The sequence below is a fragment of the Electrophorus electricus genome, chromosome 14, assembly GCF_041902795.1.
Source record: "Electrophorus electricus isolate QZ-2024a chromosome 14, ASM4190279v1, whole genome shotgun sequence".
Classification (NCBI taxonomy): Eukaryota; Metazoa; Chordata; class Actinopteri; order Gymnotiformes; family Gymnotidae; genus Electrophorus; species Electrophorus electricus.
Window position 1 is genome coordinate 11,737,037 of NC_137510.1, and position 25,148 is coordinate 11,762,184.

Genomic DNA, 25,148 nt, shown 5'->3' on the forward strand with positions numbered 1-25,148 from the left:
ATATATTGCCACAGAACACACTTCTACATTACTGACTTGCTCTGTATTTCTTATTGACTGGTTTCATCTTTCTACTGGCCACAACTGAACATTTTACAGTCACTTTATTTTATGACATATTAATAAAATCACTTGACACTTTACCATCACAGTCTATCATCTACCTGATCATTTATTGTCTGGAAATTCTTTTTTTGGCTTTGATATTTGCAGTGTCCTCCATACTTAATGTGTATTATAGGCTGCTGTGACAAAATTAATAAAATTTAATAAAGATTAATAAAGTACATATCAGTACTCATCTATCCACCCATCTATTCATGTACCACTCATCCCTCATCTAGATCTATCTAGAGGTAGTCAAAATCGCAGAGTACTATGCAACAGTACCCTTAACAACATTTATGTAAAAGCTCAGAAACAAGGTCCTCTTTCATAATGTTTCCTACTCTCTTGGCTTTTTGACTGATATTTTTCCCAACTTTTCTTCATGACTCAAGGAAGCTCATGGATGAGGTAGAAGTCCAGCATCAATTTATAAGACTGAAATTTTAGCAAAAGGGTAAATTTAAATAGAACTGAGGCCTTTAAACCTGATTCGGCTGGCTGGAACACCTACACCAGTAGCACAGTTCAACTTCAGCAAGAGAAAAACTGATACAACTGATTTGACAGAAGACAAGTTAAAATTGTACTAAATTCACTGCCACTAAATCTAAGCTTTCTAAATTCACTGTGATATTTTATTTGGCCATTATTAAGTGACAAGTGACAAGTTTCAAAACTCCTCTTAAAACAAAATATATGCATCAGTAACCACACTACAGATTTACTACTAAATGAGATGTCTTTTATATTTGACTCATAGAGAACAGAAGCCACTGTGTGGAATGGAAAAAACCAAATCACAGTCGCTACAGGAAGTTTGTATGCACAGTGTGAGCCTCAACTATGTTAACCCAACCACTAATGTTTAAGTGGATTGTGTTGCTGTATGACAGGAAGCTTCAAGAGAGGGGTTTCACACAGTGGGACAGTTAAACAAAAACACTGCAATTGTAATTGTTGATGTTAAAGACAATATTTAGCCTAGGGCAAATTATAATTGTTGCAGATATTCTAATGGTTAAACCCATAATACATTACCATTTTTCATCATCATTGACAAACATGCAGCAACTGCTGCAACACTTCCATGTTTGCATGGAGCTAAATCAATCAAGCTCTTTCATGAGCAATAATTAATATATCAGCAATCATAGCTATTTAACATATCAATAATATATAAGCCTGCAGTGGACGATCAACCCTGTATTTACTAGTGAAAGATGAGGCCTCAAATCTGGAAATAGTTTTAAGGCCTGTCTTCTATCAGTACGAAGTGTCACGATTAGTCCCTCCCATCTTCCGTGTTCCGCGTTTTCCCTGTCGTGTGTATTTAAGTTCCATGCCGTAGTTTCGTTTTCTCCGCCCCCCGTTTGATTTTCCACACCTGTCCCTCGTTTAGTTCATGTATTTAAACTCTGCCTTGTGGCCTTGGTGTTGGCTGTTCATTGTGGTTGTTTATTTTATTGCTGTTGTTTGTTAATTTGACTGGTTGCGTTTCTGTGTTTGATGGCTGTATGAAAGCCCGTCTGCATTTCAAAGCCTTCGTTTATGTTAGCCTGTTTTGTTATTATAGCCTTCGTGTTTCCTAGCCTATGTTATAGCCTGCTTCCCTTGTTTGCCTTAGTGCGTTTGTTTATCACGTATCTCCGTAATCTCCGTGTTGGTTCTATGACCTTGGACTACTGACTACGACTCTGGAATTGCCCTTAATAAATCTCGCTGTTTTCCGCACATGCGTCCGCCTCCTTACCGCTCACCGTTACACGAAGACTGCAAAGCATTTGCTTTTGACAGAGCTCTATAATAGATGAAGACATTTTCCACTATAAATACTATAAATCCCAACTTAAAATCCTCTTTTGTAATGGATCTATACTGTTACACTTAAGCAGTGTATTATAAATCAGAACTCAGTTTTATAGGCATTAAACAACAATCAGCACCAGGTTCCAGATGGCTACAGGCCTCCAGTAGTAAAAGCTTTCTATCCAAGTCCAATATGCATTCCTTTTTAGCAATGTGGATCAATTATGTGAACCATGAAAAATGAAGTTACTAAATGGATCTGCAAACAACAAACTCAGAATCTGTTTTAACCTGCTGTATTAAGATGGTTCTTGATAAGTGTCAAAATGCCAAATGCAAGATGGGAACGGATCAAAAACATGTCATACAAAGTTTAATTTTAAAAAATATAAGGATCTACTCAATTATCACTTATGGGTGTGCTGCAGATACTTTCCAAAATACTATTAAATACTAGGATTAAAATATATAAAATAAGAACATGAAATGAGGAAAGCAGTGTTTAAAGTGAAAAATTAAGAAATGAAGCTAAAAAAGCACCATCTGTAAAATGTGTCCAGCTTGGACAACTCATAAAATGCACCAGACTGGGCTTTTAAAAAGAGAATGTGAGCAAGCTATTTAGCCTGCATGAGCACACAGCAGGCTTCAGACTCTCAGTAACAATATGCCCAGGACGTCATCATCTGAATGAAGTAATTTAGCTCATATTAAGGGAATGTGTCTTTTATTAAGCACAGGGTTTATGTTAGAGAGTGGTCCTGTGAAGCTGCCAGAGAAGGAGGGACAGTGTGTGAGTTTAAATGTGTCATCATCACACACTGAGGACTTTATTTGCCAAATGAGGCAATGTAGAGTGGAGCATTAGCTCATCAAAAGTTAGCTTGAGATTCTCCAGATCATTCCTGTAGGCCAGCTGAAGGAGTATCTCTTATGAGATGCTTGGTACAGTAGGAGAACTATGTGTGTTACTCTGTCTTTTAGTGTCTTATTCCTGCTTTAGAGAGGCATCAGTTTCAATAGGTTAAAAGCCTAGTTGAGCTCCTGTACTGAAAACATCAGAGTGAAGAACATTCTTTAGTGTGCTCTTGGAGCGCACATCTTTCAAACCTACTATTTAACTATGCAATGCATGGCACCTTTTATCATCATAAATTATATAGCTAATACAGATTAACTGGACCAAAGCAGAGTCCCACCAACAGAGTGCTAGCTTCACTCAGGACGGAAATTCAATGCATTTCATAAGCACCAACAAACCACTTATACAACATTTCTGCACCACGTTTCATGCCATTAGGCCGCCTCCCTTTAGCCTCATTCTCACAGATCGTGTGAACACAGAGCCAGTATGCAACTGCTCTCCACTTCTCCCACCAGTGGGATTTTTAAATTGTAAATACAGTACTTTGGAAAGAACCAATCATTTGATTAGATAAGGAGAATAAAATGTTAGTAAGAAACTCTGGTAACATGAAGGATCCAAGCTACAGAAAACAACTATGTTGATTGAAGCAGGGCAGGCTAGAAATGGACACACAGCTGACATGGAGAGCTAACCATGAGAAACACAAACGTGCCTGTCAGTCTTCCATGACGAGAACAGGGACTATACATTTTTAATCATAGTAAAAACTCATAAAATTAATGCTTCCTTTTGATTTTCACATGTTTAATCATATATACTCAGGCATGAATTTCAGTTTTCCTTTACAAACCTTGAAATTTCAAGTAAAATTGAAGTTTTGGCATTCAAATTCAAACTTCCTAGTTAAGCCCTAGATTTGCTGATATAAAAGCAGTAAAGTGCGCAGTGCATGGCCCTCCAGGAATGGTAGTGTCCATGCCATATGCTTAATGTGTACTGCAGTGACCTCAGCTCCAGGACACAGTGAAACTGTGCCAAATCTGACTTGACACAGTCTGGGTAGTTGCTCTTGGCTATGGCTCTGGCTGATTACACTCAATAGCCCAGAGAGAAACATTTAGACAGTCACTGCCACTTCCTGTCTACATCTTCCAGTATCCTACCAAAACACTTAAATTCAGTCCCTGTCCCACTGGCTGCCTTGGATTTTAGAGTGTTATTCATTAGGGAGTTTTGTACAAAATCCACTTTTTAAACAATGTTTTAAAGTCAGTATTTGCTATGGAACCATTATGGCCAAAATTAGGGAAGCCAAAGGCAAACTGCATGTCAAACAGTATGTGACATCATACACTTGTGTAAACATTATTTACATTGCTGGTTTAATTTCAAAGTAGAGAGCATTTAAAATTAATCTGGTGACATTTATTCATTGTTCAGGATTAACTATTAGTTGGCCATAAATCTGATATAAATCGATGATGTATAATCAAAAGCAGAAAGTTTTTCAAGCATGAATCTGATATAGAAATGCACAGTATATTCAGTGATTTAGACAGAGATACAGTCCATGTTACTGTAAACTGTCCTGTAATGTTGAATTCAAGAGTGCAGAGCTCTCTGAATCCCCCTTAGGTTTAAGTGCAAACTGATTTTGCTTAAATGTGCACCTAAACACACACACTGCTCTTGCTTTTCAACTTTAGACACGAACAAGCTTGCAGACCGGCATTTCTGTGGTTTTATACCCCTTGGAGGATAGACTCTTTCCACCAAGTGCTCAATGAAGTTTCAGTTGGGGATGTGACCATAATTTAGGCATTTTTTATCAAATAACATTCATTTTGGTGGCAGAGAATGCTGGGTAATATTTTAACTTGTAACTCTTCACTCTAAGCAACTATTCCATTTTGAAATGATAGCGCAGTTAGTGTTCTTGGGCATGATCACAATTTCAGATGAACATAAATCACTATCTTCTAAAAGTAAATAAAAAGGTTTATAGGCTAATTGATCATTGGAGCATTTGTATGATCATGCATATGTATTTGTATGCACATTTTTGTATGTTGCAGACCAACCCTCACAACCAGTAAATGACTGGGGAGCATGTTGACTTGTACTCAATGCCCCTTTCAGAACAGGGTAAAGCCATGAATCCACTCAGCTTTAAAAAATGCTACAAGTACACCAATGTTTCAGTGCTCTAACATGAGCAATGACAGTAAGTTTCCCCAAAGCACAATGCAGCACTAAAGATCATCACAGTAGAATAGGTACTACTTTGGCCTCTCTTTCTATATAGTCGTATCTGCAGTGTCTGACATACTCTTATCTACAGCCAAAGGACCACGCGCTGTTGATGTGTCTCAGGTTTGAAAAGAAAAGCCTCCATAATGTCTCCACCACCATTTAAGTAGCATTAAGCACTTATTCCCATGCACCACATGGTAACTTCGAAAATGTAATGATCATGTTTGTACTCATATATGAGCCAAAGGTGGACCTAGCTAAGTCTGTTAAAATCCATCAGAAACCAATGGACATCTGTAATGGTGAGGAAGCCACAGGTATGTTTAAACTATACAGTGGGCACAATCGTGAGTTAGCAAATGAGTTTAATGACCATGTAAAATCTTGCATCTCCTTCTGTGAAGTATTCTGCATGCCAAAAAAAGAAGAACAATAATGAATGATTCAATAAGGAACTGACAGCGCTTGGATACAGGAAATACTAGCTCAACCTACAGGTTTGGGAATGGAATAGCACTCCACCACTCCACATACCTGTTTCGCCCCCTTATTTTTTGCCTACAAGTTGAAGATTTGTTCAATATGTGCTTAAACCAGGTCATTAGTTGACTCTACTAATACATATTCGAGAGGGGCTTTCCCACCCTGAAATTAGATCACCTACTTCACCTACTTCCAGTAAAATAGGAGGCACTATGACCAATGTGGTACCTACCTGTACCAATGTTTAAGTAGGTGCTCCATTAGTGTAAATGTTCCCTCCAACCTCCGTTCTTACTGTACAGTAGTAGTTGCAGTTCCAATGACCTATCTATCCAAATGCTAAGGTTTGAGGAAGACACAACTATGATGGGCCTCATCTCCAGCAGCCATAAATCTATTCAAAGGAGAGAGGTTGATGGGTGTTGTGGCACGGTGTACATACAATAATCTGTACTTCACACGCAAACTGCAACACAGTCAAAACAGCTGAAATGGAGGTTGGCTTCTGTAAACAGCATCCTTCCTGCTTAATAAATGGCACAGTTGTGCACATATTCAGGTCACTCAAGTTCCTGGAGAAACCCTACAGTAATTCTCTGAAGTACTATAATTTCTCATAGTCAATAAAACTCAGCAGAGGCTGCTGAACCGTTCTTCTCTAGCGTCACTGCTAGTGTCCTCACTGTCTCCATTACCCCACGTCTTTCAACTATTTCCAAAGCCGGACAGCAGTTTTTGCTCTACTCAGAGGATCACTGGCTCCCTTCTCCCCTCCCTCAGGGTCTTATACTTGTCTAGAATGAAGAAAAGATTATTATCCATTCAGGCTGTCACCTCTTCACCAAACTACCAGGACAAATACCATTTAGAGCTATAACCACAAAATACTAGCTCCATGTTTTGTTTTTCCTGTAGATATCTGAAAGAGTGCTCTTTAACCACCTGTCCTCTCTTATATGTCTCCTTGTCTCAGTGCACTCGAAGTTACATCAGCTCATTTTTACCAATCAAATTTTACCTATACTATTATCTTATACACTCATACATCTGGTACATCTGCATTACTCTTAGCCGGCATTCTTGTGCCATTTTTGTCTCTACTACCACTCTGTGGTTACAATATATCCCAAAAATTTGCAGAATGAATTTTATGTATGCTCATGCTGCTACTAACATTATTCCCTCTACATTGCATGCTTTTCAATTTGACCATTACCACTAAATGCTATTGCACATCTATTACACTGAAGACTTGTTTAGTCCTGCAGCTATATAATTTTCAGTTCTACACACAGTCTTGCAAGAGCTACATTTTTGTTTTCAAAAAAGCACAAAAAGCACAGAGCAACTATTGTCACCAGCACATGTCCTTGTATGTGTTTGTGTGCTGACTGTCACACTCAACATTTATCAAAACCAAATGCCTTGTATAAATATTATCGTTAGGACTGAAGTGTTCTAATTCTAAATCTCTTTAGTATTATGAAGGAATATAGTTACCTATCCTTCAGTTCAGCCTTCAGTTATTTAAATCTAAGTAAACAGCCAACCAGCAAGTAGATTACATACAAAATAGAACCTAGAGATGAAATAAGGCACATTTCAATATAGTCCTGAGTTTATGGACACAGTAGTGTTAAAACCAGGAGAGGAAATGGCATGGTGATGTGTGTACACTCTCTGTATTGTGTTGTGGTGACCTCACAATCAGCAGTGGAATTTGGGAGCAGGGGATTTTGGGAATTCTGTATGCTCAGCTCAAATTCACCATCTACTGTAGTGCTCAGACAGATGTAAAGGGATAATAGGCTGAACATATCAAAATGTTAACTAGATATGTAAAACTCCTCAGATCACAGGAAACATACTGTTTTTTACATTCTTTTGTTAGAGGGCCAACAATTAGACCAACTAATATTTATTTTCTCACTGAGTAAGAAATAAATAAGATGGTAATATTTCCTCATGTGAATTATTTTTTTCCCACAAAGTTTCTGTTTTTACATTCACATGCATATTTACAGCATTTGGCAGGGCTCTTATCCAGAGTGGCTTGCATATTTATCTATATTCATTGTGACCCAATCAAATCATCAGAAGTGCCTGCACCTATGGAAGTGTGTAGTGTTTTCCCTTTCTGTTTGATCACACTTAATTGTGGGAGTGACAATAGTGCGGACTATAGTCAACACCAACAGCTCAGTGGCCATGAGCCAATAGCCTAAGTGTGTGAAGGAGAGAGCAGAAAATGACAGTTATTGAACATAAAAAATTTCAAACCTGGTAATAAGGTTGGAAAAAAAACCTGGAAAAAACTGACCGTATATGTTTTGTTCCAGCACAAAAGATTAATAATAAAGACGGAACTTAGCAATGTGGAATGAGAAGATTCAAATGTGTCAGGCAGATTTGTAACTTGTTAATCAAACCCAGCTAAAGAACATATAAAACATTTTTTTTTCAATTTTTGGCTATGTTGAAAGAGCAATAGTTAACTTTTGGCAAGAGTTTAATTAAGACTTGGATAATGATTCACGGTTCAGCCAGCCCTGAATAAAATTCAGTGGCAAAAGGCTGAAAAGTTATGTAATCTGGCTAATGTCAGTAGAAAACATAAATGTAGATGGCCATGAGGTGGTGCTGGGATATTGAGGTCCTTTTGGAGCTTGTTAACCTGCAAACATCTGTGCCTTCTAATATTACGATCTGAGCTGAATAGTCCTAGTCTTTAGTTCATGTAGTTCATAGTCTTTTGGCCTGAGTCCAGCCAGGTGCAGATGTAGAGGTGAACCCATAAACCCACAGTAGCTAAGGAAGAGCAAAAATTAGTATCTTGCCACATGTATGCATGTTTATAAGGAAAGCTTAGACTATATGCAGAGTAGCCAAACAGGCCTGCAGATGAACTTATAAAAAAGATAAAAGATAAGAACTTAGGACACCATAAAAGTCAGGAAGAGAATATTAAAGTCTTGTGATGAATGTGCAGGGCAGACTGCGTAAAACCCCTTAAGACTTAGCTTGTGTGTGGTCAGCGCATACCAGATCTTGGCTCACCTCACTTTGTCCACAAACATGTAGGATACACAAATTGCACTAATGTTGTGTGCAATCAACCAGTTTTTATATAGACATTTTTTTATTATATTCATATATATAAAGAATCCCAGGCAGTCTTTTTCCTTCAAGCTCGGGTCCTCTACCAGAGGCCTGGGAGCTTGAGAGTCCTGCATAGAATCTTAAATGCTTCCAGGATGACACTCTTCTGGAAAGAGATCTTGAAGGTGCATTGCAGTATTTTTTACTGCTCCTAGGTTTGCACTCATCTGGACTAAGATTGATGTCATTCCTAGGATCTTTTTGGGCCACTCTTCCAGCTTAGGGTTCACAGCCCGGGGCCTACCTACCTCTGTAATTCTAAGTGAGGTGAGGCACGATGCATTTTTGGAGATGAGCAATGTTTATTTTAGGTTAATTCTTCTCATAAGTGGTAATATGATCCAAAGCAAAAAAAGCCAGAAGTAAATGTGGAAAACCAGAATATATGACTGAACAAAAAACAAAAGAGAAAAAATGCACAAAGTGGAAGACAGCAATAAGTACAATAAAGAAAAACATGCTACAACACATGGAGGTATCCACAACATATGGAGGTAGTTACAAATCACAGAGAGTTAGCAGGTGTTTACAAAGACTGACAAACTAGACAGGGTAACGTGGGGTATATACTCAGGATGTTCACACAAACAAGAAACACCTGAAAACAATATAAGGTGGGAATTCATGAGAGAACGAGGATGGAGACAGGTAGAAAAACAAAACAAAGAATACATGGCATCACTGCCATGGGAACCACATTGCCAGAGAGCAAACCTGTGACAGTCATCACTGGGACAACCTTGGTGTTAACCTTCAACATTCTCTCTATTTCTTATTTTAGTCTTTGATATTTGCCCAACTCCTTTCATTCCTTCCTTTGAATATTTCCTTCTCTTAGGACTGACACGTCTATTACCACTGCTGATGAGGTCTGGTTGCTTCACCACTACATGTTTATCTGTGTGAATCTGCAGGTCCTACAGGATCTTAGCCTTGATGTTCTCTGCAACCCTCTGCAGTTCCTCTCATTTTGGGGTGTCCAGCTCATATGGATTTCATATGTTCTTGTTTATAATCCCTGACACTTGGTTATGCATATGTCAATGTATGCACAAGTAGGGGATAAAGCCACATTTTTGTTCCCCATCCAGACATTTGAGGAACCAGGGGCTGATTTTTCTTCGCAGAACCTTCTTAGCATAGTGCTGCAAAGGAAAGGTGGTCTCAGCAATGTGGGTGAATTTTAAGAATTAAGCATCCACTATTCATTTACATCATTCAAATGCTAATATACTTGGGACCAAAGTGACTTATTGATCCTGAAACCAAACTACAGTGCCCCACAACCTAACAAACCTAATGCCAGGAGTTCAGCTTTAGATAGATTAGATAAACCAGAGAGTGTGTCATGTATATTATTATGCTTAATTTAACATAGAGCATACTGCGCTGCTACACATATCCAGACCCGGAGAGCCAAAATCGTGCATAGAATATAACTCACATCAAGAACTAATTAAGAAGTCCTGAGTAAATTAGCATATGGAAAGTGCTGGGACCCTTTAGTAGTATAATATGCATTGTTTATTTTTACATTTAAAAAACAAGCTCTCTGCTGATGGAATGTAACACTCATACAAGATCATGCAAATATTAGCCTATTATACTCCTTCCCCAGACATTACTCAAGGAACACATTATAGGATTTTATTGAAACTATGGCCACTAGGTTTGACTGAATAAAAAAAAAGGAAGTTTTATGGTGAACCTCTGTTGCTTTCAGGAACTCATCATGGCATGATTATTAATCAGCATATGGCTTATATAACATGCATAAGAATACAAGGCCTTCTGGTGTTGAGTGATGCACTTGAGATGGAACCTCTGTAAATCAATGTATCTGTAAACCATCAGTCATTGTAAAAATGTCTATACGGAACCTACTAAAGGATAAAGCAACACTTGCAGAACACCTGTATTAATCCAAAAATAGTGCACAGACACAGGCCGATAAATCAACAGCTGCAGTAAATGCAGTAAATTATTATATCTGGGAGCCTGACCATAAACTGAATTGTTCCTGGGTTTGTGTGCAGAATCTCTGTGTGTCTGTGTTTTGATCCCAGCTGTATGAAACAACTAAGACCAAGAATGCTGAAAAGCCTTAGAAAACACATAAAACCACAACATAAGGAAGGCTGAACTGCTACTTCAACTGCTGCTCAGAGAAAAGCTGCCCTGAACTCATCCATGTAAGTTGCAAGAACAAGGGGTCAGGATAGCAGAAGACAGAAATATCCTGTCACTCATGCATTAAAACCTGCAGTTCTGCTTAAAACTGTTTGATGTATCCATGATAAAGATATAAAGATCAAAAATTTTCTCTCACTAAAAAGATGAATATATCTCATACTTTCAGTATAAGATCAAGCTGAAAACCTATATTTATATTTTGAGCATTTAGCAGCCAATCTTATCTAGAGCAAGAGAATCAGTAAACAGCACTTGTACCCCCTGGGAACATTTGTCAGATAAAGATCTTGTTATTTTCTGTCTGCTCATTTTTACCAGGGGTTCTGTACAACTTCTACATCGTGTTTTTCCTCCTTCATAAAAGAAATAAGGGGAACAGTTATAGCACTGTGGATGAACATACACTGACCTGTCCCCCTGCTTTAAAACATTTGGTTCACATGCCAAAAAGCAAAACAACTTCACAGAAACAGCAAAGTGAATTAGTGAAATCATAGCACTGCTTATTCAAGGAAACTTCAGCTAAGTAACAAATTATTAGTGGTGAATAACACCTAAACACTTTAAAAGTTTATGAAAGTGATATAAACACAAGAAACTGCATTGTCATGTAAAAAAGTTATTTTAAACATGTTCTCAGCCTATGTTATGCAGTTGCTCATGTGGTTAAGAGTTAATCACATTCATATTCCCTGGCTTATCTTAGCTGGACTCAAAACTTTGAGCATGAGGATGTGGATATCAACAGAATAATTTCAGACATCAGTTACTTTAATTACTTCAGACTGAAGAAATTAATAGTACATTGCATATCAAATAGGTGTTATTCAGTGACTTTCTCTTTTATTTAGCATATAGAGGAAGGCTATGTAGCATTTTTTCTTCTATGGCTATCATCTGTGTTTGAGCAGCTGTAAAGCAATATGCCCAAAACAAAATCTGAGAACTGTTCACAAATTTGCTAGTATCGTTGACAGATTGCCTCCAAAATGTAACCATTCAGCTGCTGACCTTTGAGTTTGAGTGTGAAGCTTTTTGAGTGAAGGGGAGGGGTTGGGGCAAGGAAACACCTTCATGCAGCTGACAACGTTATATACATGTGAAGAACTCTACACAGTGGCAAACTGACGAAGATGGTCAAGGAAAGACCAAAAGCACAAGGTCCTCTACCAATGTCATTTTGAGCCAACCTCTTAATGTTAAAAAGTTAAAATATATGTTTTCTTTTGTCCTAAATGTCCATTTACCAACACACACTTAAGGAAATGGGTAATACTAAGCACTTGAATTCCAAGTAAAACCAGTTGATTTTAACACCATTCTTCAGAATTTCCAAACTACAGAACTATGAAATATATACTATACTCTACACACACACACACACACACACACACACACACACACACACACACACAGAACACAGAATAGACAAGACATAGGCAATACATAAAATGCAGATTTTGCAAATGACCCTCTAAAATAATCCAGCATCTTGTAATAAAGCATACGAGCTAGACATCCTTAAGTCTAAATCGGAAGAGCAACACAGAGTGGTGGAGAACAACAAGGATAAGACCATGTGTGTGTGTGCACATAAACAGACACACCGTATGCTCATAAAAATAAACCTAGTAATTCTTCAAATCTGTTTAAAACCATGAAGCAGTGTGTTTAAGACAGAACACATTATGGCCACTAAAGAGCCTCATTAATTTATATATTAGTATAGCACTGACAGTACGCACTGTAAACCTGTGTAAACCTTAGGAATGTCATAAAGCTGGGCTGTTCACCTCTGGTGCTGCAGGGTGGGTGGTCCACAGGCTGATACATCTCCAGGGCCAGAGCTGTGCACTCCTCTCAAGGCACAAAATACTCAAATTTTTTTTTTTTCTCAAAAGTAGTTAAAATCATTAAAGAGGTCTATACCAGTTAGGTTAGTTTGCTCAGGCTATAGCTAGATATTTTCTCAGCACCAGAGATAATTAGCCTATAACAAAATTGTGACAAGACATTTTTCCAAAGTATATTTACACAAATAAGTCACAAAAGTCCCATCCCTGTGCCAAATATTCAAGCAAAGAGTGAGCGAAAAGTAAGAACAGTTTTAAAAGGAGATATTTTAGAAGGGAAAAATATGTTGGGGTATAGACATTACAGCAGATCTGGTAGTACATATAGAAGGAAACTTTCAGAAATATTTGGACAAGAATATCTGTGGATACATTTTGGCCTTGTAGATTTGTTTAGTTGTACATTAGTACTTCAACAATAGATATAAAAAGCTTTATTGGCTATTGTAACTGTCCCATGCATTAATGAAGATATGGAAATGCTTTTCAAAGCTTTGCAAACTCCTGAAAAAATCTTGATCCATTACTTATCCATTACACATCCATACTTAGTGAAAAATAACAAACACGACTAAAACAGTACTACCAGCTAAGCTATATTTATTTGATGACCCAATTTCTCAGACTCTATATGGAAACTAAATCTTCACTTTTCACTTGAATTATCTGTATCTGTATGTATCTGGCATCTGTATGTGTTTTCTGTAGTTTCATATCTTATAGGATTGTGGCCAATCCTATAGTTTTATATCGTTTAAGATTGTAGTTTTATGTCTTATAGGATTGTGGCCACACTGTACATAGTTTAAACAAACCCCCACTGCCACCACTCTTCCCCAAATCCAAAAGCATTTGCTTATGCTTTTCATTGAAAACTCATGTTCCTATCCCCAATCACACCCACACTTGTGTATGTGGGGTGAACTCGTCCAGCATTGAAACTGATTAATTTCCTCAAGTGCTAGCATGTGCTTTAAGGGCTATCCAAGAGCTTCTGTAACCCATCTGTTGAGCACTACCCTGTGCATTTACCCGCAGTTTTTGTGTGGTCTACTACATCCCATGAGGCTCATTTTTCCATGCTGACAACATTCATGTATGGGGGTCAACGGCATGGAAACAGGCTTTCAGGAATAGAAACCTAAAACTTTTAAAGTGAAAAGTGCAGTTTATGAGCTCAATATTATTGTATCTTTTCAGGTTTTCTACACAGTGATTTTGCTGGCAGAGAGAATGGACAAAATTGTTCTGTTACCTATCAGTTTCCTATGACAGAGCAATAGGAAACAATGTGATAGATGGCAAGCACCACACAGGTTCTATAGATAGCAAGTAAGAGGAGCAATGGCAAAGTAATATATAGCTATAGGTGAAAATGAAAATCAGTTACAAGAGAATCTTCTTCTGCAGACAACAAGCAGACAGGTATAAGGAAGAAAGAGTTTTGGTGTGTGAATCAACTAATTAATAACTGCATAGTAGAAATAGCTGTAGATGAACAGCAAAAATCAGTTACAAATAAGTACTGAAATATCTGTACTGCATGTACCATTTCCATCACCCACAGAATCAATACATGCTTAACTCATCTATGTGTAGGATATGTAATGCAGTCTATTTTCCAAAAAACATTCAGAAGCTTCCAGTAGCAAAGAGGCCAGCCAGCAGTCTCGCAAATATGCATATTGAGCAATTAATGGCAGACAGCAACTGCAAATTCACTTCCACTCACATAAATCTGATGCTAAAGTTCCTAAAGTGGGTTGAGAAGAGATTTGGCAGGTTTCACACAAATGCAACCCATATACAATGATCAGCCATAACATTAAAGCCACCTGCCTAATATTGTATATGTAATATCCATGGAATACCAGGATCCAAGATTTCCTAGTAGAACATTGTCCAGAGCATTACACTGCCTCCTCCGGCTTGCCATAGGTCATCCTGGTGCCATTTCTTCACCAGGTAAGCAATGCACACACGCCATCCACATGATGATGATAAAAGAAAATATGATTCATCATACCAGGCCACCATGTTCCATTGCTGTATGGCCCATTTCTGATGCTCATGTACCCATTGTCACTTCTGGAAGTGGTCAGGGGTCAGCATGGGCCCCATACACAGCAAGCTGCAATGCACTTTCTATCATAGCCAGCATTAACTTTTTCAGAAATCTGTGCTACTGCATTTCTATAGGATCAGATCAGATGGGCAAGCCTTTGCTCCCCACATGCATCAATGAACCTTGGGCACAAATGACCCTGTCAATGATTCACCAGTTGTCCTTCATTGGACCTACCAAAAAATAGGTACTAACCACTGCATACCAGGAATATCCCACAGGACCTGCCTTTTTGAAGATGCTCTGACCCTGCCATCCAGCCATCACAATCTGGCCCTTGTCAAAGTCGCTCTGATCCTTTAAGCTTGCTCATTTTTCCTGCTTCCAACACATAAACTTCAAGGACTGACTGTTCACTTGTTGCCTAACATCCCACCTGACAGGTGCTACTGTAACAAGATAATCAATGTTATTCACAGCTGTCTGTGATTTTAATGTTGTGGCTGATTGGTATATTTTATTAAAATACATATGCATTTTTCTGTCAATAACTTGTTTTTGAAAATGATTAACATACATATGAAAGTAAATACGCTATTTAATAGTTGATGTATCACATATAGTAATGTGATATGTGATATACAACATCTACAGCTGATGTGTGATTGATTGGATTTATCACAGATGTGCTGACAGCACATCAGTGCATATTTGAAAGCTAGCCAGTTTTTGAAAGCTAGCAAGTTTCTTTCCAAACTCTAATTCATATTTGTCCTGCTCTTTGACTGCCCTTTTCTGACTTCTATTTCCTGTTCACTTTCTAAGTGTTCATTATCTCATGCCCTGTACCTTCCTTCAAATGACACCTTACCTTCTGAAGGAAACATAATCTAATATTCAGTAAAATAGCAATGGATGTAATTGCTGTATGGGCCAAGTTATAACATTATATGTAGCTAATCAATCAAATAAGTGGCCATGTAATAGTTGGAAAACCACATCACAACATAGCCATGGTCATCTGATCCATTTCCTCCATCACAGCTACCCATAAAATAAAGAAATAGATTGAAACCTCCAATGGAAAATCAACAAAGACCTTGACTTTTTGGAGCTTCATAATGAATATGTATCAAATCAGAAGAAAGACATGTGAATGACGTTAAAATGACTTATGCTGCCATAACTAATATTAATATTTAGAATGCCAGAAAAATTTTAAAGCACTGGAGCGTTCTGAGATTCCAGATGGTTCAAACTCAGCTGAACATCCATTATTAATATTCCTGAAGAACTTAATTATAATTTAATGCAGTGGCCAAATACTTCACAGCAAGTGAGTTCCATTGCTGGTAACTCAGTAACTTCATTTGTTTTGGATTTAAAAAATAAGTCCATGATAATCTGACATGTTCAAATGAAACAATCCAAAGATCACATAAAGGTTGCTGCATTTATAAAATTGCAATTGTCTTTGCACATTTCTAGTGGTTAAACTGTACTTCTTTAGTATAGGGCCGCACGTTTGACATAGATTGTGACACTGATGTACTGACAAAAGGAAGACATGTATTTTTCCCATGATTATTGGCAATCTGCCTATGAAAATGGCCTCGATTTCAAGAGCAATATATAACTTGGACACAGGTACCTACCAACATAGAACTAGCCTCTAATTTGGGAATGACAGAATTCTATCAAGACATAAAAATACTCTCACTAAGGTGACCAAACTAAAATTGCCAGAACATATCTTCTCCAATGTACATTTTGCATAATAACCATGAATATGAACATATGAACCTCCCTTGCTGGTGTTTAGTGGAAGTAGAATTGTATGGGCATCAACCCAAAAGCTACTGTTGCCCAAGTGTTAGAGATTGGGATCAGTCATCTTCCACTCCACTGAGCTCTAAAGTATAAATGAAGTGGATCCAGGCAGCATGCAGAGTCACATCACAGCAGCTGGAAACTAAGTCTGAACTAATAGTCGCTCCATGTCTGTGTCTCTCTTTAAGACCATCTGGTTTTTGGATGTGGTTATCTTTTACACTGGTATGCTTCTGGTACAGAAGCACTTTAAGCACAATACAGATTTTTGTGAGATGTAATCACAGGTTTTATTAGCTTGTCATGCATTTAATAAACTCACTGGATACTTATAGCCAAGGGATCATAGGGCTATACATTACACTGATAGTGGACACTACTCTTCCAATGAATTGTGCTTTATAATTTTTTATTATGCAAATGCAATGTTGCATACCATTTAGTTTTTTTGTTGTTGTTGTTGTTGTTGTTTTATTTTTGTATTACGGTGCAGAAAGATGTGTACTTGTATCAAAGGCTATTTTTAATTTGTAGTTACCTGTAAAAAAAACACCCGGTGCAAGTATAGAAAGATGCTTTCCTAACTGATAGCCACTTCATATTGGAATACCTAAGCAATTATCTCACTGAGGACAAAACAATACGGACTATATATTATGTTATTAGAATAAATGTATTTATTTAAAATACATCTAAATGTTTTCAGGTGTATAATCAACTACATCACACCACAAATCAAAGTCCTGTATCCATTCAGAGTATGTCAGGATTCTAGCATCCTACAGTAATCGATGACTTTATTTCACATTCTGACTTGTTTGTGATATTCAAACCCATCACTCATAAAGCAACAGCATCTTCCATAGCTCGTGCTCGCCCCATCCCTTGTGGAAGCCCAGCTTGGTCTTTCATACTTCAATAGCAAATCCAGGTGAAAAATTAATTATGCGAGCTCTTGTTGCCAGCTCTGAGTAAAATCAACATCTCATACATAGGTTGCCAATTCTAATTCTGCAAATTCCTCCTGCTGACTGGACATTTTGAATGAAATGGGGACAATATTCAAAGGAAACAGTCCTGGGGGTTTAACCTCCTGTTGGCTGAATGCTCTCTTCCTAGAGTAATGCTTGTGGGGGAGAAGTGCTTGAAAGCTGGAGAATAAAACTTAACAAACAAAAATGTAATTCTTAAGGTGTTTTTGTGTCTGCCAAGTGCCATTGCCCTAACCACTGCTTTAATCATCTCATGACTTGGTTTGAGCAGTGTCCCTACATTTTGGGAGCTATAGACACATTAACAAACTCTATTCCACAGACAGAGAAATGAAGAAGTAACTATATGTCAAACAAGAAACAGCACTGGCCGTCCCCATTAGGCTTTTAACAAGTGACTGGAGAAAGTGGTGATTAGCCACTAAAACACTCAATTTCCTGAAGACCAGAATAAGGAAATAAAGTGCTTAAATTACAGAAAATGAAAAAAAAAGACAGGAATGTCAGGGAGTGTTTCTGGATCCCAGCTGGAGAACTGTGGTTGTGGCTCAGAGAGAAAGGGCTGATTGCAGGATGCTAGTGCCTTTGCAGGAAGCACACATGTCGCTCCTACAGTCGTACAATAATGTCGCACCTCAGAAAAGTGACACAGCTGCCACACAGCTGTGAGGTGACACTCGCACCAGATTTCATCCAACTACTTATCCAGCCTGCAGATTTCCTTTACTGGCATCACTACAACATGAGCCATTAAGATAGGAACATGTCAATAAAAGAGAACAAAGGGAATCATCAGATTTAGTGTACTGCCACTGCACTTTACCTATCAAATTATTCACTAAGTAGCATTGAAGAAGAAGCGATGCACAGCTAACACAGGGTTGTGCATAATTCCTAACTGAAATGCATATATAGTATTCACAATTATAACTGGGTTTATAATTTCACAGTTGAATGGCTCTGATATCGGGCATCATAAAATATTTTAGGAAATGTTTATGTTCATGTAAAAGTATACTGAGTCAATATTTTGGGATATCTTTGTATTTCACTTAACGGAAACCTCATGTAGATTAGCTATGTCATTCTGTAGATACTAGTTAACTGTAATTAGGATAATGTAGGCAGCCACAAACTTGGTTTAAGGTAGTTTTCTCAGATTTACCTGCCTATCTGAAGGCTGTAAACAGTTGCATTGCAGATTGGCTTCATTCACATCTGCACTCACTATGCCAGTGAACCCTCTAGAGTCAATATTGTCTTTATTTTGTACACTGGAAGGCAGACCTTTGATGTTAAAGACATTCGTGAAAATTTGCTTATTGTAGTTTTCACCTATAACACCTAATAACACCAAATTATCAGCAAACACTAATTATATTTATCAATTTCATATGGAAACTCTTTAACATCATAAAAACTGATTTTAATTTTAATGTATTCTTTAAGTATCTTCAAGAATCAATTGAGTGCATGTTTTATCAGTTTTGAGAAAATTATAAAATCAGACACTACATAGACCAAAAGCGGACACATCTGTGCGTCATCAATACAGTATACACACAACATAGAGCCTCTCCGACACAGGTCACTTTTTGATGCAGTCCAACACAGGTTACAAAATGATTTTTTTCCTGTTGCAGCTATTCACTGCAAGAAGGACAGTGCTGCACTGTGTCAGGAAAAACTGGATTCTGAAGTTCTTAAATGACCTTGCAATGGCAATGGCAAGCTTTTATCAGTACTGAGTGGGTTCCTTCAGATGCTTAGAATCTAAGATTAAAGAACCCTGGAAATATTAAATCAGATATCAAATGCTCAAGAAAGGAACTCTATATGTGTGTTCATACCATTTCCTTTCTATTTGTCATTACAGGTTCTACTTCTACTTCTACTATAATCTACTACTGTAATCTACTACTATAATTTGATTCATGCTTCAATTTACCTAATAAACGTCAAAGAAGCTTTACTACCTGCAGTATATAGCCTTGTCATCCTTCTATATGTTCAGAGCCAGTGGCCAGGGTCATATGCTGTTTCTTTGGTAATATGAAAACATACCTATCTGTCTTCCCATTGTCCAGTGGTGACAAGAACTTTCCAATTAGTAACTCCATCCAGACTGGATGTAAACAACCAATAATAGTCTCTGTGTTCCATATGGGTGATTATCTGTACGTGCACTTCATTAATATAATAATAGTGTCTTAAAAGCTTAGCTCTCAAACCTATGCGCACAGTATGTATTTAAATGTTTTTATGCTTCCATTATCTCTTTCCTTCTCTCTCTATAACATCCGATGCAAAATTCTATAGTTTAATAATTTTAATGCCATGTTGTCCGAAGCATAGCTAGAAAGGACAATCCTATCTTCCAACCTCAGATATCGAAAAAGCAAGGATATGCATTTAAAGTGATGCCCTTTAAAGTAGATGAAATATTTTCCATACAGCAAACTCCCCAGAACTATCAATAGCATTTATTTAAACCCAGTGAACACTGTGTTATGTCCACTTTGTAGATGTTAACTTAAGGATAACTGAGGAAATTGCTGTGTAATAACCCAGTGATGCCAGTGATTAGTTAATAATGCCATGAAGGAATAACCTCTCATTTAGAAACTATCGTCAACTTTATTAGTAATCTGTCTACTTTCTCATCTTCTACTCACAGGCTGGCAATTTATGACAGGTGCATAAAATAAAAATCACTCATAATACCGCACAGTTAGGGCCATGTCACACTTGAAACGTTATTTAATGGTCACTGAAAAGGATTTACTGATTTATTATGTTAAAAAAAACCACAGGAATTATTTTATACTTACGGTTGTTTTTAGTGGACTGTATAGCACTATATAATAGAGGTCACACCATTTTTTTCCAGCAGATGTGATGTGCTGTGGAAGATATGTAATCATCCAACCATACTTTCCTGTTTTTATTTTTTCATCATCATCATCATCATCATCATTTTAATATACATATGTTGCCAATGTTAGCCAGGCCCCTGCCATGCCTCCTCACACAACTGTTTTTCAGAACCATTGTTTGGACATTTTAGGGGACTGCAATACAAAAATACTCTAGTATAGGGCCGCACGTAAAAATACTATTTTATATATTTATGGAGAGTTTCTCTCCAAAGTCTGATCAGTGATTGTTAACAAGAGTCAACCCTACCTGTAAAATGCCTCATTTTGACGTCAACTTACCTCAGAATTTCTGTAACGTATATCTCCACAATATAAATGACCTTAGGTGTGAGCAAACTGTGTTACAGTATGCAAGAGCCATGGTCTGATAATCTTCTGCTGGAGAAGGTGCAGGCTTATCTTGGTGGAGTGTGAGGCTTGGCCTGCTGGGAAGCTACTGTTACACTTTGATGAGCGGACACTAAACAGATGTACTTTGGGCACCATTCTTCCCTACATAAACCAAGACTTTGTGTGTTTAATCAACCAACTGCCAGGATAACTGAACCTGCTTTCATGGTTTAATAAGCATGATATCTACCAATGTTGTGTCTAAAACTCTCATCCAGTGATATTTCATTCTTGCTTGCCAAAAGAGATGTTTTGTGTTGACACCTCAAATGGAGTAAATACACAGTGATAGTACAATTATTGTACAAAAATCCATAATTTTTGTACCATATCCACTATATATCAAAATGATATTACCCCATCTTAACTTTGGGGAATATTAATATTGATATTATTTTGCAGGCCAGCAGGGAGGTAATATAAACCAAAAAAATAGAGAATGGTAAAGCTTCAAGTTTGCCAAAATTATCCCTGAAGTCATAACTAGCTTTTTGCAGAGGCCTCCAAGTCACTGAGGAAAAGAACCAGTTCTGTTGCTACAGCTTTTGGTTGAACCCTTTTTAACCTGATGTACTCACATCCTCTGCTTCACTCTTTCCAAAGACCAGAGGCTGACATTCCTGTTTTGCTTAGGAAAAAACTTCTCATTCCTGTAAATCCTAGAGTGTTACATAAGTTGGCTTTCATACATTAAGCTGCTGTTTAGCTTCAGCAGTCAAAGAGACATACATTTAAAGCTGTATGGTTTTCATATTATCTCATTCTCCAACATCTAAACCCACATTCATGCACAGACTTTACCATGTTCTTGATATCTTCCCCACTTAGAGTAATAAATGCCACCTAAAATGAAGGTCAAAGGCCTGCATCCAAGCCCCCTTCGAAAGATGATCCTCACTATCTTCTCTAAATGTTTTTGAGGAATGCAATCCCAAAGACTGAGTAGAAACCATTTTTGGTTAGGACACATGGGCCTTTCTTTATTGAGCCCCCCATTTAGAAGGTCTGTCAGTGTAACCAGATACCTGCACAAGATAATCAAACAGCCCACAACAACTAATGTCGTATTTTAAATTAGTCTTTGGTAATGCTGGCTGGCAGGTTCCACACAGACACTCTCTGAAGGACTCTCAAATTTAAACGGAGCATTCCACACAAACTGCAGAATTTGTCAAATATTTATACACTAGTTTCTCCCTGGAATCTTTTACTCACACACACACACACACACACATATGCATATATAGTGACAGCAGTTACTTACATTTGTCTTCACATTGTTTCTGGTAGAGGCTTTGCTTACACTGAATCAAGTATTTACACTACAGTGCAGACAGTGGTTAACAAAGCAAATTTTACATATTGTTAAAGTTATATCTTTGGAGAAATGCCATGGATTCCCAGGTTTCTCCAGAAATATTGGGTCTCACTGTGGCCCATAACATTACTCTTCAGCATAAGAAAACTAAATGATTAATGAAGTCCTTTTTGCATTTTGCACATTATAAACTACATGGTAAGAGGGAATGCAAGCCAAAAATCAGTACAGTTATTTTGAAATGCTGAAAAACCCACACCTCTGCTGCAGAAGCACCAGTGGCACAGCTTGTTGTGGCCTTTGTTCTGCCATGGGTCAACTGAGGACAACTGAGTGGTTCAGCTCTTGGGAATTGAAACATGGCTCTGAGCACCCTTGACAATGTCTAGATAACTAATGAAATGAACTCCGTCTGTGCCGATTACCATAATACAGCTGTTAATATTTGCAATAAATCTGGCTTTTGCTGGGTAGCTAGGTATCACGGCATACCAAAACAGAAAGTAATAATATAAAAAGCTACCCTAAACCTCTCAAAGCAGATTTACACAACTCTTATCAACAGCTGATCAACCATACACAAAGCAGACTGTGGGAATCACCATCTATGCTACTGCACACGTCATGTCTAGGAATCAACACACATTTGAATTAGAAAAGAATCAGCATTCCTGCTAATACATAGCAACTGGCTGTTTCCACAGCAACAGCTTTATTCCATTTGTGTTTACAGCTGGGGTTGGAAATATTTGTCCCCAGATGGACTGCCTGGCAAATTCACAACAGTACTGGCTGTGTCCTCCTACAAGATGACTCAGAGCACTACAGAAATCTTCATGAAAATGGCAACGATACAATAGCATAATTCACCCAGGTCTCAGGAAGCACTGTACAGTATTACTAATCAAAGACTAACAACACATTTACATAGAATTTCACCATAATCAAAACTGTTTTTCCATATAGCAATCAATTAAGCATTCCCATTTACATACCTGTTTTTAAATTGCAGCACTCCTGTCTTAACAGCTACCTTATTTCAAAATACATTTACAGTGAACACAGTACAGCTGAACTGAACACAATAAAGCTTTTGTGTATGATATTATCATTCTGGGGATTATTATACAATCTCCACTGCATGACATAATAGTAGTTTATCAGGTTTTCCTATAGATGAGGAACTACATATTTCCAATCATCACTCACTATAGGGGTAATTGGTGTAAAAATCAATGTGTCCTTCAACAGCATTGACTTTGAGTGTTATCATAACGGCATTTATCCTACCGGTCCAACTGCATGGTTTATCAGTGAACAATCATAGTGTACATCATGGTTTCTCTCATACTCACATACTGTCTAAAGAACTGACAAAAAAGTGCACATTTAATATGCTACTGGCTTTTCAGGAAGACACTATTGTAGCCCTGTGTCAATGTCTCAGATTTCTGGTCTGTCTCTTAGATGCAACAATAAGATCAACAGTCTCAATATTAGCACATTTAGAAGCAATTCATGTTGATGGGGAAGAAGAATTAATCTGATGTGATATTAGGGGTACTTAAACTTAGTTAATGTCAATGAATTAAAAAAAATGGTAAAACAAACAACTGAAAATAAACACCTTATTGTTTAATCAATACTGAAGTAGAGAAAAGTTTCTAATAATCTAAGCAGAATTTATTGATCCTTTACATTAGTATATCCAAATTAAACCACGAAGATAACCTTAAAGTGCACCATCACTGCAAAAGTGCAAGTTGACAAATAGGATGCGTGGAGCCACAGTAGTCGAAGGGAATCAGAATATGCATTCATAAATCGGACTACATAGCGTCAGACATGTTGTAGTGACGCAATCTCATCTGTTAATAAGTGGCATAATTGAACGTAACCAATATTTCCATTCACCCTACAGGCTATTTCTCAGACTTCCAGAGAGGACTGTCTCAAACGTTTTTCATCTTAATCCCTAGCACGCAGAAAAACATCAATATTAAAGAAATTAGGCTTTGAATTAAATAAACAGCAAAGGAAAACACAATGATGGTATTCTGTATAAGATGTCATACAACCAATACGGAGTAAGTAATGTAACTTTTAACACTGACCCTTGAAAGTCGTCTATAATGTGCAGCATGACATACCTTCCAGAAGTTGAAATGCAGTCCCTGGCTGGAGGTGCCACAAGTCAAAGAGGCAAAAATACCACAGCGTCAATCTGGTGATGGGAGAGAAGTAAAGATGTCATGAGAAAGCATTCTCGCATCGATGAAATCTGGGAGCGGAAACATTTGTAGTTGCAGTATTCATTAAATCACCTCAGCAAAGGAATATTTCCACGACCCATGTCTCTAATCTCATGAAAGATTCAAGGTGTCCGTAAGTAAAATTTGGAGCCCGTTCTGTCTCTCACTCACTCACTCACTCACTCACTCACTCACTTTCCTCTGAACTTTCTCGCTTTCTCCCCCTCACTCACTCTGGCTCGCGCACTCTGAACTGCCAGGAGTTCCTCGTGAACAAAGGCAGCCTCAGTTCGCCAGCGCGCAATCGGCCCGCAAAACACTGAAATCTGACTCCGCGTGGTCCTATCGTGGACCTCCACTTTATCCGGATACCGACGTACACGTTCGGATATTCAAATTGACGCACACCATGTCTCCTCCTTAAAGATTTATGATAAGGCAACTTTGATCAAAATTATATCATCGCTTTACTGAGAGTATACCCACGTTTAATAAATATGCACGTTATTAATGATTGTTGGTATTAGTGATTTTGGAAGGAGATATAAATGAACTTTTACTTTAATGCAAAAATATTTTATTTGTTTCGCTGTTATTTATAAAACACATAGTCAAAGAGAACGTGTCTTTGCTGTGCGC

General features: G+C 37.7%; 1 protein-coding gene across 3 annotated transcripts in view; it reads right to left on the bottom strand.

Moving 5' to 3' along the window:
* Positions 1-24,839, bottom strand: part of col15a1a (collagen, type XV, alpha 1a) — a 62,511-nt gene extending 37,672 nt beyond the window's left edge. For all 3 annotated transcript variants that reach the window (XM_027002959.3, XM_081696834.1, XM_027002958.3), the window contains exons 1-2: positions 24,582-24,839; positions 24,408-24,481 (exon numbers count right to left, since the gene is read on the bottom strand). In XM_027002959.3, the coding sequence (XP_026858760.2) occupies positions 24,408-24,481; positions 24,582-24,610 (103 nt within the window). In that variant the 5' untranslated portion in view covers positions 24,611-24,839. The remainder of the gene's footprint in view (positions 1-24,407; positions 24,482-24,581) is intronic.
* Between the last annotated feature and the right edge of the window lie 309 nt (positions 24,840-25,148).